The sequence below is a fragment of the Mustela erminea genome, chromosome 3, assembly GCF_009829155.1.
Source record: "Mustela erminea isolate mMusErm1 chromosome 3, mMusErm1.Pri, whole genome shotgun sequence".
Lineage (NCBI taxonomy): Eukaryota > Metazoa > Chordata > Mammalia > Carnivora > Mustelidae > Mustela > Mustela erminea.
The window spans coordinates 46,617,452-46,636,402 of record NC_045616.1 but is presented as its reverse complement, the minus strand read 5'-3'; the positions used below and the strand labels follow the sequence as shown (position 1 = coordinate 46,636,402).

Genomic DNA, 18,951 nt, shown 5'->3' with positions numbered 1-18,951 from the left:
TTATTACTTCTTTCCTTTAGTTTTATTTTATTTTATTTTAGGATGTACTTAAATAGTATATACTATTGCAGTATTGATAATTAGTCCATCAGAAATTGCTTACTGAACACCTAAATGGAAAGGAGTATTAGATCTAAGATACCCCTCCTCAATGACATTAACATATGAGAGATGGGATTTATTTATCTGAGATCATGTTTTCAATTATGTCCATGCTGAAACAGAATTCTGTTTGAAGAGGAAAAGAAATAGAAAGGAAGAAAAAAAGGAAAACAACGTCGCTTCAAAGCAAAGAACCAACACTGCACAAGGAAGAAATAACCTTTGAACTTCTGAAGGAGTAATTCCTGAATTTTAGCAGGCAGTTTGTTGACATCAGTGGGCCTGACCATCCTGGATGTGATTGAGAGCTACTCGCCTATTTCCAATGTGCTCCCCATGTGATACACCCGCTCAAGTTTGAGACCATCCTCATAAGGAATATTCATCCAAGCTCAGACTTAACCCAGACTATCAGGACATCAGCTATCAATACCAATTTGAAATTCTGAGGCAATTAGTCAATGACCTGCATCGTTAGTAAGATTTTAGATGGGTGAGTTGGCATCTTAAGGAGAATATTAGTTTATGCATATTATTCCTTGAAAAGGAATTCAAGATTCAATTCCTCTTCATACATATAAAAGAGGTTAGGATCGGGAATAGGTTTTCAGAACAGTGAGTCAGCCATGAGAGTTCACAGCTCATGCAAGCTCAGAAGGAATAAACAAACCGGACGGTTGAACTTACTTGTGCATTTTGGTCATACGTACTCTGAAGCTCTGCTCTGCAGAAGCCCAGGTCGGGAAGAGAAGGCCTGCCGTATGTCTGGATGGAGAGGAATGGTCAGAGCTGTTCAGGAAAGCTTTTTGCTACTATCGACAACTCATTTCAACCAGCATTTAGCATTACTTTCCAAAACCACATGCTTTGAAGGAAAAAAAAGCATCAGCTCCCCAAGTCACTGTCAGAAAGTGTCTTCTAGCACAATGAAGATAAATGCCAGTGCAATCATATAATTTCCAGCCACCATTTTCTTTAGTGGCATAATACCAGAGTGGTCAAAAAAAAAAAAAAAAAAATAGAAGGACAGAGATTAAACAGTGATGGACCCTGCTGGAGTGTTTTTTGTTCATAAGCACGGTACCGAAAAGAAACATAGGAAGAGAAATCATGGAAAGTATCCTTTCCAACAAGGCTGCAGCTTCAGAATATTTAGGAGACTGTTTCCAACGTCAAAAAATGGATACGGCCCCAGAAGAGTACCTGTTACATGGTTACATGTTACATGGATATGATTGCGTTAACTGCATCCCACAGGCAAATCCTTTGTAGTGATTAAAGAGATAGCTCTAAAGTAACAGAGAAATCTTGCCCCATGTGACTTGCCCCTTTTTCTCTTTGTTGCCCTTGGACCTAAGAAAGCAGCCAAAAAATCCCTCTGTTACTAAGACCAAGATCCGCAAGAGATGGATTCAGAAAGACGCAGCTCGACAAGAAATACTAGGAGGAAATTATCATGACGAGCTGAACAAGAAATACTAGGAGGAAATTATCATGACGAGCTCAACAAGAAATACTAGGAGGAAATTATCATGACGAGCTGAGAGTTTGTATTAAATGACCGTGAGATGAGAACATCAACAGGGAGGGTTAGACTCGGCCAATCTGGAAGATCGGTGAGAGCATACACACGAAATGAGCGTGCATTGAGCAACTTCTAAGTGCTAGTGTGTTCATTCTCCAGTGTTTTTCATAACAGACATTTTTCAGGTAAAGAAACTGAGGCACAGAGATGATAAATCCCCTACTCAAAGCCAAACGGATAGTGATTGGTAAGGCTGAGATTTGAATCTGTGATTGCTGATCATTTTTCTCAGTATATTTCACATTTTGGACAAAGCCCAAGAAGTCCATAATACAAAACAAAAAAGGGAAATAACGTGTACAGAATTTGTTGGAATACTTTGACTCCTGTGTAGATAAAATATATCCACCAGGATCAGTTATTGAGGAAGCCTAATCAGGGGCTTGGAGGAAGCAAAAGTTGGCAGGCGGTAATAATTCTAGCATACAGTGTTCTGTTCTGTATTCTAGCATACAGTACTCCGTCATGAATTATCGTCTAACGTCTATTAACAAGGCGGGCAAGTTGTAGAAGCTCGTAAGTAAATTCAGAACACTTCTATTTTTCAATTGCGGTTATTAGGGTTTATTAATTCAATTCCTTGAAAAACCGGATCACTAATAGAAGGAGCTAGCCTATTATTCTAGATCCTGATTAAAAAACAGATCAAAACCGAACCAATCTATCCAGATTTAACATGTGGCTAAAAACCACTCAGTCATATTAATCTTCTCCCTGACCTGTGCAAATAATCCTTGGCTTTTGTTACCTTGGATTTTATAACCTGTATACAACCTAATCCTTCCAAATGAGACCCAGACCCTGGGAAACTGGAGTGAAAGCCATCAGTGTGTCTTTACAATAGCTTTGTGTGGAGTCAGCTCACCTCTATTTTCAGCACAGAGGTGCACAGGCTTTTATTTAATCAAATGATCCACGAGACACTACAAAGAAGAGATAATGACAGCCTAGAATGGCTGTTTTGTGCTGCAAAGCTTGGAGCGTGGAGCAATTATTAGCTCAATCCCAGGCACAGGCATGTGCTGTCTTTTCCTTTGCCTGCCGAGTTTATTCCAGTGAATTGCACCTAGGTGATGAAGTCCAACGAGTAGATTTGCTCTCCGGTCCAGCTGCCGTCTCAGAGCAGGATTGCCTTTACAGAAACCCTCCCAGGCTTTGTCCAGCTCAGTTTAAAGTGTCTCATGTAATAATAAGGCTTCGATCCTTTTTTTTTTTTTTCTTAGATAATTCACGGCACTATAATCCTTACAGAAATTCTCCTGGTTTTTATCCTTACACTTTCTTTCTTATTTCCTTCGCTTCTTGAAACAACTTACAGTGTCAGGAAGGCATTTATGTTTACTAAAAGAAGCTTTAACTACCATCTCTAAACTTAACTGTGGCCAAACAAAAGTTCTTAAGCTTTTCCAATGTTTGCTCAAACTATATACTAGTAAAAAATCATCATATATGTTGTAATCTTAATTGGTTTGCTCAAGTAATGTATGGGCTTCCACCAATGATGTAAAGAAATAAGGAGTGCTGGGTTGGACTTACACTTTTTCTTTTGAGACTTTCAATTAATTATTACAAATATTTTGTTTTCTGAGGGTCTTACTTTCCTATCTAAAGATATAAATAATACCTCCACCTTTCTTGGGTATACGTCAAACATGGTTGAGTTGTTCAGAATGTAAGTACTTCAGCACAGGATAACATTCTTGTTTGATAGAACCAATACTTCTCTTTGGTCTGCAGGGTCTTCCTTCAGCCACACTTTTGACTGAACTCTACCCTATGATGGCGCTCTGACATAATCCTTAAATGTTCCATATTCTGGCACTCTCTTGGGCCCATTTCATATCATGAACCTTTTCTATATGAGATATCTTGGTAGAGCCTAGCCTTCTCCATTTAAACAATCTCAGCTTTTCTCTTTAATTCACTATAGTGTTCTCAGAACGTGGTTTGTTCAATTACCTCTCAGTCATGAAAATCTAAATGTCTGGTCAATGGAGTTAACTGGGAAAACGTATATGTACTAACTATCTGAAGCACCTGCATTACGTTATCGTCCTTTACTGGGAAGTTAAAAATCCTCAATGAAATTCTTAGAGGCATCCAGGTGACTTCACAAAATGTTTGTTGCTTTCATGAGAAACTTGGTAATCGACATACCCATTGCTTAATGTTTTGTGTCCTGTGATATCATGTTTTGATGAATTATAAATGTCATGGCTTTGGAAAACTACAGTAGCTATCACTTCAGTCTTTTCTACTATTTTGCTCTCAAGAAAGTTAAGATCTATCAAGTAGCCCTGACATTTATTAAGCAACTTCTCACCAGGATTCAGTTTCACTCAATGTAATTCAGTTGTTGCTTCCAGAACACCAGTACTGATCCTTATAAATAAGCTGATAAAAACTCACAAAACATCACATATGCTCCTCAGGTAAGATTTTATCTGTATTTAGGTTTTCTGCATAGCTGAAAATGTCTGTGAAAATCTCCCTTCATCCACATCTTCTCTAGGAGTTAATCACAGTATAAATGGTACCTGGGCAAAGAGCAATGAGGTTGGTCATGAGAGTGACCTTGGAATGTGCATATGAAGGATGCTACTCATCCAAGGTAGACTGGATCACTGATTTCCTGATTCTGTAAGAATTCTGAGTCTCAAACATAGCAACACCACGGCCCTTCAACACATCCATCTATCAGTGGGCTAAGGAGCTGTGGGGGAGAAGGGTTATAAATGCAAGAAGAATCTGAAAGGGGGTCACTGAAGACAAATAAGGGAAGGGCTCTATTTTTACATCACATTTGTATTCATCATTGACTTGAAAAGGAACTCAGTTGCTTTAAACAATTGTATCTATGATATTCATAGAAGAAGAATATAGGTCCTGGTGTGTCATCCCATTCTCGGGTACATAACGTCAGTGGGATCACTTCTCTGGGCCTTAGTCTCCTCAGTGATAAAAGAAATGACCCCTAAAAGGTTCTGCCTTCATGACTCACTTTGTTGGTTACTCAACAAATGCTCAGAAGAAAAGACATTAGATCTCTGTGCCTCAAATACAAAAAGGTTATATTTTAAATTTGTGTATTTCTTATTCAAGAGAAATGAGACAGTTAAAGAGATTGAGAAAGGTTAGTAAGGAGCATTTAAGGATTAAAAAAAGAATATTTAAGGAGGAACCTAACCACATGGAAAGTACTGGTACATGAAATACTAATTTGGAAGTTGCAAAGTGGAAAGATGTTGAAAGAACCATTGGGTGGAAATCCTTAAAAATGATTATCCATGCAATTGATCCTGGTAGCAAGGCTTCATTCATATGATCAGTTTGCAAGCTGGCTGCATATAGAACAAATTCAACACAGAACATTCCTAAATTCTGCTCTCTTGGCAAAGAAGTATACAGTATGAATTCACCATATTTGTGGGGCTCAAGAAAACAGAGACTAAATTTTTGCCAAAAGCCAAATTCCACTTAAGGTAATGTGACATTTCAAGAGCAGTCGTTCTGTGTTTTCATCGATAATGCATGAACATATCAAAGAAATTATTATTATTTTAGCAAAGACACAGAATGACATCGTGAAGGCAGCCATCATAGACTGACAGGAAATGAAGACGCTATAATCATTTTTAAAAAATATTTTATTTATTTATTTGACAGAGAGAGATCACAAGTAGGCAGAGAAGCAGGCAGAGAGAGAGAGAGGGGGAAGCAGGCTGCCCGCCGAGCAGAGAGCCCGACGCGGAGCTCGATCCCAGGATCCTGGGATCATGACTTGAGCTGAAGGCAGAGGCTTTAACCCACTGAGCTACCCAGGCACCCCAAGATGCTATAAATCATTAAAATAAGCTCCCACCAATTAAAGGCTGAAAAAAAAAAAAAGTGTGCGTGGAGGGAGCATAGGATAAAAACAGGTGGTTTATACTTGCTCGGTGCACGACTTAATCCAGTGCTGGTCAGTCTGCTTAAAAAACCCTGCAACAAATCTTAAAGTTCTAAAGGGGAAAGGTAGTTTTCCGCCATGGGCAGTTTCAGAGCCTAGGAAAGAAAATGGCAAGACCTGATGAGTGTAGCATTTTCACTGCAGTATCTGATGCTAGGTAATCATGTACCAAGTGTGAATTTTCAAAGAAAGAAGGAAACTCTAGGCAAACTAGTAAGAGTGTTTGTAATAAATCGTGCTGCACATGATGCAGAATTAGAGAAGAGCAAAAAGGATGACAGAGCTCATTATGTGTAAGTCATGAAAGAGTAAATCACATTAAATTGCAATGGCATTTAAAACAAATTCTCTGTAGAATTTTCACTTTTTTTCTGTATTTAAATCAAAAGCAGAGTTGCTGTTTTCTAATTCATAAGTTTTTTTTTTTTCCCCTAAAGAAAGAACACTGATTATCTAGTATGTATAGAGTATAAGATCACTGTAAGGGAAGTAAATTTGTCTCTAACAGATGGAGCAGATTTTATAAGAAGGGAAAAAAAGAAACTGAATGGACCCTATAGACAGCACCCTCATCTTTCTGGAAGGGCTGAGGGCCTCTAGCTGGCAAGATTTGGGGATAAACTTGTCCCACAAGGAACTGACTTCAAAGCAATATATTCAGTATATGAAGTTCTTAGTTTTTACACATGAAGAAATGAGTCACCCTAATGGCCTGGAATAAAAGTTAATAAAGAAGGCCAATTGAATACATTTTTCTGAGAGCTTCTTTTAAAAAGTGAATTTCCTATTCCATATTTAACTTTCAAAATTACTATTCAAAACCAAAGTCAAGAATATTAATATAAAGGGTGTAGACATTACCCTCCAAAAGAAAGACTTCACAGAGAAATAAGATCCAACCACTTCATTTTCTGAGAGATCCTAAAAACAAACAAATATTTAGCTACATTTTGAGGTGTTTTTGAGAAGAATTAATTAACCCAACAAAAGAAACTGAACAAAACCCCAACGTTATTCCCTTGAGTAAGTTAAAGTTTGTTTGTTTGTTTGTTTGGTCTTATTCTTATCTGGTATCAATGGTAGTAAGTTTGGAAAGGATTCTTTCTGTCATTTTCAAAGCATCTACTTACCTCTTTATTCTTAAATTATTATTACATCTCAGAGTCTAACACATTATTTTAGAAATTAGGATTGTTCAAACACACTTTAAGATTCTGAAGGAAGTCAGATGATATCTTCTTTAAAACAAAACAAGTTAACAGCATAGACCTTCAGAGCATTTTTAAAGAATAGAAATCTTATTTAACAACACACACATAGTCAAATTTGGTTTAATGCCTTATTAAAAATTTCCCAGTTTTATGATATAATATAGAATACAGATAATATAAGTTAACTTAAGCTCCATAAAAGTAATTTTGGCAAGAAATGAATACTGAACAGAGTGGCAACCGGGCTGAGAACAAAGTCACAGATTCATGTTGGATATTTTATTACTAATCCCCAGACTTTCATAAAGTGAAATCAATTTGACTTTAGGAAATCAAAACCACAGTTGCTCATTTTAAGGAGAACATCTGCATTTACATGCATCCTTTACCCTTGAATGTTTGGCATCCTGTCTCTATATGTCAGTTATGGTAAGATTAAGGGAAACTGGGGACGCTGATGGGGCAGGATGACTGTGGACACCATGGTGAAGAGGATGAAGTTTTGTAACTTATTTGATTACTCCATGATTTTGTGTTAGCAACTAAGATAGTGGTCCAGCATCCCACATGGTGCCTATTGTATAGCAGATGCTCAATAAATAAGTTGTTGACTTTAGTCACTTGGAGTTTCATTTGGTTAGGCATAGATATTCCTTCCAAACATGATACCAAAAGTCATACCAGAAAATAATAGTGAACTAAAATATTTAAGGTGTACAGCAAGTTGAATAAATATTTAGAACTAGAGTTATGCCAGAGATCATCTATATAATCTGCCTGTTTTTTTTAAAATATGAAAACTATTTCTCAAGAAAATTAATATCAGTTGTCCAAGCTCTCTGCATAGGATTTGGTTAGGTAGCAATGTCAGAGGTGACTGGGAAAAAGTCCGGAGTTTAAGACATCATTTTACTGTCACTGCTAAGATATAATTCATTTTTACTGCTTTGGTTCTCATCTGTCACACTTAGCACACTGTCATATCAGTATCTAACAAAACAAAACAAAACAAACAAAAAACCAAGTCTCTTAAAAAACACATTTACATTTGGACACTGGGGCATGAAACTTAGATGGAATGATTGCAGGCTTTTTCAATGCTGAACATGGTTTAACTAAAAAAAATCTCATTCTAGCTTTTGCAAAAGGTATGTGCTTTTCCTTTTGCATTGCCCATTCTCTCCTTCCTTTGATTTCCAACTCTTTTGTAATTAAGCAGCATGTTTAGCAACACGTGGGAAATTTAATTTAAAAGTATCATATTAAAGACACTGAAATCTTGGAGTCTCCTTACACAAGTAATTTCCCCAGAGCCAATAACACAAGTTATGTAACTAACAGTGAGTTTTATCTCAATGTAAAATGTGTTAAGGCAATACTAGGGCAACTTAAAAGGGTGTGAAAGTATTGGCTTTATACTCAAGAGAGTTATAACAAACAATATGACCACCAAACATTTAAAAGTCTTATTAATTCATTTAAAGGTTAGGTGGTCTAAAGTGACTAATGTTGAAACTGTACCGACTCCCCATTCTTCCTCAGATGAATACAGAGGTTAATGACAATTCTGTGAGTAGTATGCAAAGAGCAAGAGGAGATTGATGAATTTTGTCTGTGTGTGTGTTGGGGGGGGATTTTAATGATCAAGATTTAGAACTTAGGTTTCTCTGTTAAAAATTGAGAAACAAAAATATTAGCTCCGGGGCACCTGGGTGGCTCAGTGGGTTAAGCCTCTGCCTTCGGCTCAGGTCATGATCTCAGGGTTCTGGGATTGAGCCCCGCATCGGGCTCTCTGCTCAGCGGGGAGCCTGCATCCTCCTCTCTCTCTGCCTGCCTCTCTACCTACTTGTGATTTCTATCTGTCAAATAAATAAATAAAATCTTAAAAAAATATATTAGCTGCATTTGGATCCACTGAAGTCTCTAGGCTGTGCTTTTCATGCCATGTTTAATTACTTCTGCCATTATTCATCAACTAAAATTTATATTTCATTTTACAAACTGCATTCTCATGTAAATTTAGGCCTTTATTTCAAATGGAACAACTTAATCTTCCTCTGGACCCTTATGCCATCTATTGCCCTGATGAATATAAACTCCACAGCAGATGCGGCAAGGCTTTCCTTTCATGAGAGTTTCTAATAAGAACAACAACAACGAAACACCTGGCGTTATGATAAAGAGTTCTAAAAAAAAAAGTGATTTTAAGACTGGTCTTTCATCATGATTGGAGAAGTTTAGTTATGCTTCATTCTCCACTGAGACAAGAAGTTGATAAGTGAGGGAAAGTACCATTTTAAAAGTGCTAAAATTATAAAGGAAGAGCAAAAGGAAGCCAAACACACAAAAAAACCAGAGGCATCAAGTTAATAAAGGAAAATTACTGAAGTTATCCTGAATAATGAATTGCTGACTATTTCTGCTGAGGCTTTGAATTTAGAAAAGTAACAAGATCCACTGGTAATACCTAATTTAAATCCAATTTTTGCCTCTAAAAACACTAAAAACATTTATCCTCAAAGATCAAAAATCCCACTATGAATCTAAAAAATAACAAGATTTTAAATTTAAAAATCTAAAAGATACACTTTTTCCCTAGAGAAATAGAACAAAAGGACAGTTAACTTCTTTCCTAACAAAATGAATATGATGCTGTTTTCAGCCTTGTATTTAAATAAATCATAAAAACCTTTAAAGACTTTGTCATCAGATGAAAAAAGATTAGCCACTAAACTTCAATGAATAGTGTTTTTTTTTTTTAATCAGCCTTAATGTGTACAGGCCTTTAAACATTTTGCTTATTATAATTCAGCGATTATAATTCAGCGATTCTTCAATACTTGAACACTCACCACAGATTTGAAGCCCGAGATTCAAGAGTGGAAGTCAAGCCAGGTTGCACTCACATTCCACAACATATTTTAATAGGAATGCAATTTCCTTTCATCAATAACTCTCGGCATTTACAAGGTTAAAAATAAGTAAATCCATAAGTAAATAATTTTCGTAGGCTTCTCTGGTCTGACTGCAATCACTGTTTATCAAAGCTACGGCTCTTAGACGCTCTCCCATCAAGTTGAATATGCCCATTGGTCGTCATGTAACTGAAAACAGGGCCATGAAGTAAGTAGAAATTGCGCTGAAATGCTGTTTTCCTGTTTTCTTGGTTACTCAAATTGGGGTTCATATCATTTATACTCATTAAACACAAACATGATTCCCTCTGTAACTCCAACTGTCCATCTAAATATTTCTGACAAGAGAGACAATCTCAGCTCCCCAGAGGACGCATCCTATAGCTGAAAGCTGGCCTTGCTTTGTCTTTCATTTTCCTAGAAATTTTAACTTAAATATGCTATGTGTGTGTGAGTGTGTGTGTATAAACACATACATACACGCCTGTATACTGCTGTCAACCAGGGCTTCGAAAGCGGAATCTTCACAAAATGATTTATTTTTGTTGTGGATATTTCGGGCACTTTAAAACCAATAAATCTCCTCCCAGTTGCATTCAATTGAATATATATATATATATATATACATACACCACATATATACATATATAAGTTAGAGATATCTGATATATATTATATATAGAAATATATTTTTTTTAATTAGGAGGTGCTGTAATCTTGCAAACCAACCCTTAGCTCCATTATGCTGGAGCCAAGTTGTATTGGTTCCCGCCCTTTGATTAGTCCAGAAAGCATCTTGGGAAATTATCAGCTCGCTGGGTAACACATGTTAGCAGTGTGGCAATCAACCAATGACCCACAATTAACCATCTTAGATCTAGCACGCAGGTGTCACGGCATCCATGCCCTGCCCGAGATTACGCGTTGTCCTTTTGCTTGTGCCAACTCACCCAGATTGGCTCCCTCAAAGACCCACAACATTTTAAAAATTCAACAAGAGCGGTCACATACATGTAAAGCCACTGTTACAGCAAATCCCTGGAGTTAGGGATTTTAATATGTAAAAACGCATGATATTTTATACCTATGGGAAAATATTGTCAAAACAGCAAGAAAAAATGTCATCTCCACATAAAACTTAACTGTGGCTCTGTGTATTTTGTGGGATAATCAGATATTTTACTGGCATGATGATATCTCTATTTTAAATAAACTTACAAAACTTACAAATTTTAGGAGTGTAGTGATTGAGGTAAAAATAGTCTTTTATAGTAGAAATGCTCATGCTATTCGCCCTTTGGAATCTCAAGAGCCTTAATTATGAGGTTGCATTTTGGAATCTCAAAAGCCTTAATTATGAGGTTGTCTTGATAGCATTCCCAAATAATACAGATTTGAGAGTATAAGCAGTGGTAGGGATTTCTAAAGGAATTACATATTTCCTTTGAAAATACATAAACCATCTATTTTTTTTCCAAGGCATATGCATAATAAATTGAAACAAGACCCCAAAGAAAAGCCCTTTGTGTGACTCACAGTTGAGAGAGCCAATGACCAAGAAAGTTTGCATGTTTTGCAAGTTTTAAAAAATCATCTATTTATTATCAGGATACGAGGCCTTTGGAGAAAGAACCTGATAATTATTAAATAATGACTTTTTTTTTTTCCCACTATGTCAGACTGACTGTGTGAGATACTTAAAAATGCGTTAATCTGTTTCTCTGGCGTTTCTTAAATTAAAGCACTTAGAGGTTTTCACTGATGCATTTTTAATGTGTCATCCAAGGTGTCAGCTTTAACTACGCCCTGCAGACTTAGAGTTGAAAGTGTTCTCTAGTTTAAATTAACAATATCCTTGCCAAAAGTCTTATTAAAAATTGCTTCATTCACCAGTGAATAAAGTGTTTTATAGTTCATTAAAATTATGCTAAATGATTATAATAAAATCTTTATAAAAAAGATATATTACTAAAAAAATAAGCCATCAAGTAACAGAAGATATGCTAATGAGACATGATCACATAGTCCATATTACATTATTCAAAGGATGAACTCTTCTTAAAACATTTCTAAACTGTTATTGTTGAGAATATGAATTGCGGTGTGTATATCTTTGTATTATCACAATGGCTATGTCTCATGTAATTAAAGTGATTTATTGAAAGCGCAAAAGTTTATTATCACACTCATCGATAAACTAATTCTTCTCCATTAAAACACACACACACACAAACACACACACACAATGTAGTGTAAAATCATTTCTGCTTACTGTCTGTCTTATAGAGGCAATTTTTTCATTATTATTTTCTATTTTTGGTTTGACCCCACAAAATTTATTCATAAAACACATATACATCTTCTCTTCTGAGCTCATGAAACTTTCTTGTTGAATAATTTAACCTTAGAATAAATTATCAATGATAAGCCTCTTCTAAAGAATAAAATATTGCAATAATTCAAAGCATTACCATTTCTCTGCCAAAATGCATTTTGTCATGTAAGTATAACTCTTTGACCAGGATAATTATTCAGTTGCCCAAGTTTAGGGAGACATTGATCCCTTTCTTCTTAAAATAACGTTTTTCTTTAACAGCTGAGTGTGAGGCAGGATTACAGATGTGTAGCATAGAAAGTAAGTTTGTGGAAAACCAGAAGGAGAATTTTAAAGGATGTTATCATCCCCAGAAGAGGAGATATGATGGAATTCATAATTATTTACTGGTTAACATACCATTCAAATACAGCAAATATTTAATCTTAATATTTAGTCTTGCTTCTCAGAGGTAAACACAGGGGTATTTCTTTTCCTACTTGTCTTTGGATGGTAACATAATTATGCCAAAAAATATGTAAGCCAGTCTTGAACAGCAGTTACAATATCCTGCCCTCAAGTTGGCTATTCAGCTTTGTTTTCAATAGTATATACAATCCTGCATTATAAGAGTGCCACTAATAATATAATTTCCATGGAAATTGATCATTGGCAAGATGATGAAAATGATGAACAGATATTTAAGTAATGGGAAACCCCATGAGCTGATTCACTTGTATACCGGGGAGATGTGCATATTAAAAAAATAACTATGCCAACTTAGTTTTCCCTATCTTTGGTTATGTCACTTCTGAAAACAAAAGAAAACTCATTCCTAGAGAGAATATCTAGCAATTTTTAAAAAAAATATCTAGCAATGTTAACTGACTTTATTTAAGTCTTGGCCAGAAAGTTCATAATTCTCAGGCTTTATAATCACCATGGTACTCACAGACAGGCTTCATATCAAAGCCCTGCTACGGAAAAGCAGGAGACCTCATTCTCATAAATCAAGGTTCCAAAGATGAAAATGACCTGTTTATATGAAAAATTCACCTTTGGCTTTGAGGACAGTTGTATCAAATATAAAATACCTATATTTAAAGGTAATGCAAATAAATCATATCTTTTTTCCAAAAATAGAAGAAAAAGATGTAGACACAAGGACATTTAAGGGGAAGGTTGAAATAATTAGAAAAGGGATACATAATAGTAACATAGTAGTTCATAATGCTACATAGTATAGTTACTCATCCCTGAGTTTCTCCAGAAGCACAATTTGCTTGAACATCATCCTTCCTCCTTTAATCCTGGGAGGATGGAACTAGGGAAGCAGTTTCAGGGTGTGAAGGATGGCGGACTATGTGGTCATTGAACTTACAAACTTTCCCCAGATTTTGAATTTGACACTTTGTTCTTATCATACTAATATGGATGAACACAGCAAATGTTTCAGGGGACAGTGATGATTTCAATGAATTACCAGATGTTCAGTACGTTCTCATAGAAAAAAACCAAAAGAGTGAACTGATTTTCCTTTACTCAGCATTCAATATCCCTATTAAAATTTATACAACTGAAACTCCCTTAGGCTAAAAACCCAAAAGATATATTACCATATGAACTAAAAATAATCTGCCAAGGATCCCAACAAGTGCAGAGCTAGACACAGGGAATTCTGTATCTTCAACAGTGAGCCAGAAAAATGTACCAGTTTAAATGTACAAATAGATTACTAATAGTAAATTAAAACTTCAAGAACTTCAAGATGTAAAAATAGCGTTGAACACATATTTATTATTCATTTTATTTTTTTGTTGAGCAAAGGAAAAGATGTGGATTTATGTTTATTTAGTTTGTTTAAAATTAAATTTAAATATGAACTAAAGTGTTTAAAGAAGAATCTTTATATTTGTTCTTTCTTTTATATTACAATAAAATGGATCATTCTTACTAATTAATACTAAATACTATATAATATCCTGCTCTAGTATTATGTCTTAACTACATCTGGAAGAGAAAATATTGATATATATTAAGGTATTACATCATTTTTACACACATTTGTCATAATATAGACACAGAATGAGGAAAGTCAAATTACATGACTTTTAAAAAATTCATATTTTTCAGATAATACTAACTTTGAAGTAAATTACAAAGAAAAACATGTAATATAAACATGAACAGTGCAAACTTCTTTTTAAGACTCTTTGAAACTTTATTTTGGTCAATAAAAAGCACAGTGAATACTAAGTCAGAAATACTCAGCAATTTTCTTTAATAGATGCTTTCACTTTATTAAAATGTAAAGGTGATTTTTAAAATGGCTCTGACCTTTTTGTGAGCCAAGTTATCTTTCAGTCATTAATACTATAAGAATTAAGAGGAAACTGTACAGTAAGAAATACTTGTTAAAGAAAATTCAGAATTATCATAAATATAAAAACATTTTGATGTATTTTCTAAATTCACAGTTATTAAAAATGACAAAATTAAAGAAAAATTTAAGTAATAGCATGATTCAATCAGAATGGGGGAAAAAAAAAGATTGTCATGTTCCAGGGTCTAAAAAAATTACCCACTATTAAAAATGAATAGTGACCTTATAAATAGAATTTTGAACTAAACAGATCTTTACATATAAAATCCCTTTATTTCAAGGACTTTGCATATAAAAGTCAGTTTCATCTTGGTATTTATTTATGTCCAAGAGTGGTACGGCCACTGAACAAATGAGATGCTTAGTTTATATCTTATGTATTTTACAAGTTATAAGAAGAGCCAGGTCTTTGAAAGTTACAGGAACCACAAACTCCTCTCACTCCCAAGAGCCATTTATTTCTTGAAGTGAGAAGAGGCCATGATGGAAAACTCTTCTCAGTACAGACTCCAAAGACGTAGCACTGGAGGGGTTTAGAGTTTAGAAAACTTCAGACTCCATTCTCAGTGAACAACGACAGAGAGTTACATGAATCTTCCTTCTCTCTGCAGTGGTCTCTACCCTAATCCAACCATTTTTCTCCTGATCTGGAGCAAAGGCATTTTCTAGACCCTGTGGCACACACAACAGAAATCAGATGCTGAGAATGATGCTGAGAAGGGACCAGGCATTAGCAAGAGGATGATGTGGATATGAGTGAGTTGATCAGTGTGATTTCTAGTTACTTAAGAAGCATCACATGATTTACTTGAAGTTTATGAGGAAAAAAAAATAACAAGAGTGATGAAATCCTGTAGTACGATTTGAAGAGGTGTGAGACAGATTTGGAAATGCAGCTGATAGTTCTTCTCAACAAGAAAAGCTGAAAGATCACATGCTAAGCCATTACCTTACTTGACCTTTTCCAGCTCTTCCTCATTAGCATTGTCTGTAAACGAAATAAAGCATTTTCATTATCTTATCACTTGAGTACAGAATAGGGCAGCCAGTGGTTTTCTAGAGGGAGCTTAACATTTAAACAGCAGTTTCCAGCAACGAGTATACAAGACAAAACTTGTTTATCACAGACACACACACACACAGCTAGAAGAAGCACCTTTAACATTCAAGCAGTCTTTCTGGTGAGAGTTCACTTTATTCTTTTGTAGAGAGAAATGAGACAGTATTTTTAAATAGAATGGAAATTTTGAGATATCTTAATTATTGGTTGGGAAAAAAAAAAAAAAACCTATTGAGTCTCATGATTGGCAATTGTTCCCTTTGGTGGTGGAGGCTGACGGTGTACGATGACTTTACCAGGTAACTTTTCTCTTCAAACATGTCCAAGAGTCTGTCGCTTTGGTGGCATCCTAGCATTAGCTCTGCTTCCAGTTAATCTTTAACTATCTTGGGGTCTACAAATGCTTTCAGTTGTGAAAAACGTTCCATCAGTCGATCTTCTTGCTAAATGTTCAGCCATAACATGTCCTTTAAATCAGTTTTTTCTGTCTGTGTGTTTCATAATAAGAAGTAATTATGGCTATAAGTTTAATTTAAGGATAATGGAAATCTTTAATGAGTGCCCAAGATCAGTGGTCTCTTGCATAAAGTAAGTCGTAAAAATTCAAAGATCTTTGATTCACTCTTCAGTTTTAAATTTTTCTCCGTGAACACTGCGGTATTAACTTCCTGATTAACCTCTTTACCCTCTCTTATTTTTAAGGCCGATGAAGTGGAGAATAGGGAGTTTGGAGCAAAGAATATAGCTCATAGAAATGCTTGTCATATTTGTACATCAAGGAAGCATACTGGTGCCTATAAGAACCATACCTCCTTCAGCAGAATTCACTATAAGGCAGGTCCATTTCAGAAACTACTAATAAATTACAAAAATACAACAAAGAAAAGATTTTAATATAAGATTAAGTCCCATAGAAGACAACTTTTGGCCTAAACCAAGACAATGGAATTACGAAGTTCTATGGTAAGAAATGAGAAAAATCATAAAATTGTCAAAGATATGGGATTCATTCCTCTTCTTTGTAGATAGTGGTTTTATAAGTTACATTTTTCCTGTATATCCTGTGTGTTAAATATTGACCAAAATATGGGAGAGTGATAGATTTCCTAAGGTTGCCATAATTTCTGATTTTTTTTTTTTGAATGGAGCCAGGAAACAGCAAGGCATTGTTATCAAATACTATTTATAGAAACATTTTATATGTTTTCTAAGCACTAATGTGCAATTTATTTTGTAGCAACAAAACCCACCATTGGGGTGTAATCCTGATGATTCACAGACCTGTACCCCTGGGACAAATGGTACATTATATGTTAATTTAAAAAAACAACAACATTGGGTTGTGGAGAGGGCCACAGTAGTGGTCATGTAATCAATGTTCGTTGTTGATCTTAAGTGAGTTATTGTTCTCAGCATCAACACCAACATCACCACCTTCTCCCTGATCACTGAAAGGCAACTGGAAACCAAATACTTCTATGGTATGCCATTCATAGAAATTCCACCAGCTGATGTAAAATAATAAATGCTCAACTTTCTCAGAAAGCAGAGTTTCAATGAACAAAGAATGGTAATTCCTAGAGGCAATGTTTTGAGTCAAATCAAGTAAGAACAATTAAGATAAGTCAGAAAGTCTAATCTCTTAGCTCTTGGCTATTTATCATCACCGTCTGGTTCCTAAGAATCTCCTAAAATTCCATTCTATAAGAAATGCTATACTATGAAGAAGGGGCTAAGAACATGAGGACGAGTTGAATCTCAGGGCAACACTACTCAGAATGACACACATTCACCACTGCTGCTCAAAACCACATTCCCTGGGGCACCTGGGTGGCTCAGCCGGTTAAAGCCTCTGCCTTCGGCTCAGGATCTGATCCCAGGGTCCTGGGATCGAGCCCCACATCAGGCTCTCTGCTCAGTGGGGAGCCTGCTTCCTCCTCAATCTCTGCCTGTATCTCTGCCTACGTATGATCTCTGTATGTCAAATAAATAAATAAAATCTTAAAAAACAAACAAACACACTCCCTGACTTAGAGCCACTGCATGCAATAAACCTTCAAGACGTAAAGCTAACTATGGGTTGGTATTTTTTCCTGTCTCTCAAAACTGGCTTTACAAATAGGCTGCATGGTATCATTTTTCAGAGTTGAGATACTGACACAAACAAACAAAAAATCAATGATTTCCCAGAGCATAAATGTGAAAGATCTGGCAGTTACGGACCTAAATCCGTTATTTTCCTGATTTGGTTTCTAGAAATCTATTATTAGATCCATTGACTCTCTAAATGTCCCTAGATTTTTAAAATTATTATTTTATTTATTTTTTTCATCATGACAAGTGTATTCTTTAATCCCCATTCCATATTTCACTCAGCTCCCCCACCCAGCCCCACTCTGGTAACCATTAAGTTTGTTCTCTATAGTTAAGAGTCTGTTTCTCGGTTTGTCTCTCTCTCTCTCTCTTTTTTCTTCGCCCATTTGTGTTGTTTCTTAAATTCCACATAGAAGTGAGGTTATATGTTATTTGTTTCTCTCTTGACTGACTGACTTTTGTTTAACATTTTGTACTCTCTAGCTTTAAATATTTTGTTGCAAATGGCAAGATTTCATTCATTTATATGACTGAATAATATTTCTCTGTGTATATATATATATATATACCACATCATCTTTATTCATTTATCAATTGATAGACATTCAGACTGCTTCCATAGTTAGGCTATTGTAAATAACGTTGCTATAGACAAGGGGTGCATGTATCCTTTTGAATGAGTGTTTTTGTATTTTGGGGGTAAATATCCAGTAGTTCCATTACCAGATGATAGGGTAGTTCTATTTTTAACTTTTTGAGAAACTTCCTTACTGTTTTCCATAATGGCTGCAGCAGTTTGCATTCCCACCAACAGGGCAAGAGGGTGCCTTCTCCACATTCTCATCACCACATGTTGTTTCTTGTGTACATTTCTAGAAAAATGTTCCCACGGTTGATGTCAGAGACATTACTGCCTGTGTTCTCTTCAAGGATTTTTATAGTTTCAGCTCTCACAGTCAGGTCTTAAATCCATTTTGCGTTTATTTTAGTGTGTGGTGAAAGAAAGTGGTCCCTAGATTTTATAACAAGGTTTCTGCTTCTTGAGCAAAGCCAACCAGCTAAGTATTGGGTTTAAGTATCCCCCTCCCAAGTTTCTTTTTCTTTTTAGATGGTTGGGTTAAGAAAGATTCAATGAAACTGGAAACAGTAGAAGAGTTTAAAAAAAGGCGAATTTAACAAACACAGTATTACTACTAACACCTTTGCTATCTGTGAGATGTTAGAGAAGAAAGATTGTTTGGGGAATGTTAAAGATAGGAGATAAAGCAAATTATAGAAAAATAAGATTTACTTTTTGCTCTACGATCTTAATTTCAGCTGAGAAACATATGAATTTGT

At 35.5% G+C, this 18,951-nt stretch overlaps 1 protein-coding gene across 9 annotated transcripts in view; it reads right to left on the bottom strand.

Moving 5' to 3' along the window:
• The window catches only part of MCTP1 (multiple C2 and transmembrane domain containing 1), a 520,392-nt gene that overhangs the window by 207,604 nt on the left and 293,837 nt on the right, over window positions 1–18,951 (bottom strand). For 5 of the 9 annotated variants that reach the window (XM_032335735.1, XM_032335739.1, XM_032335732.1 and 2 more), the window contains exons 6-8: window positions 15,409–15,447; window positions 6,498–6,557; window positions 790–867 (exon numbers count right to left, since the gene is read on the bottom strand). The exons of 1 other annotated variant lie outside the window; for it this stretch is intronic. In XM_032335735.1, coding sequence (XP_032191626.1) covers window positions 790–867; window positions 6,498–6,557; window positions 15,409–15,447 — 177 coding nt within the window. The remainder of the gene's footprint in view (window positions 1–789; window positions 868–6,497; window positions 6,558–15,408; window positions 15,448–18,951) is intronic. 3 more of the 9 variants (XM_032335734.1, XM_032335733.1, XM_032335736.1) reach the window with 3 other exon arrangements.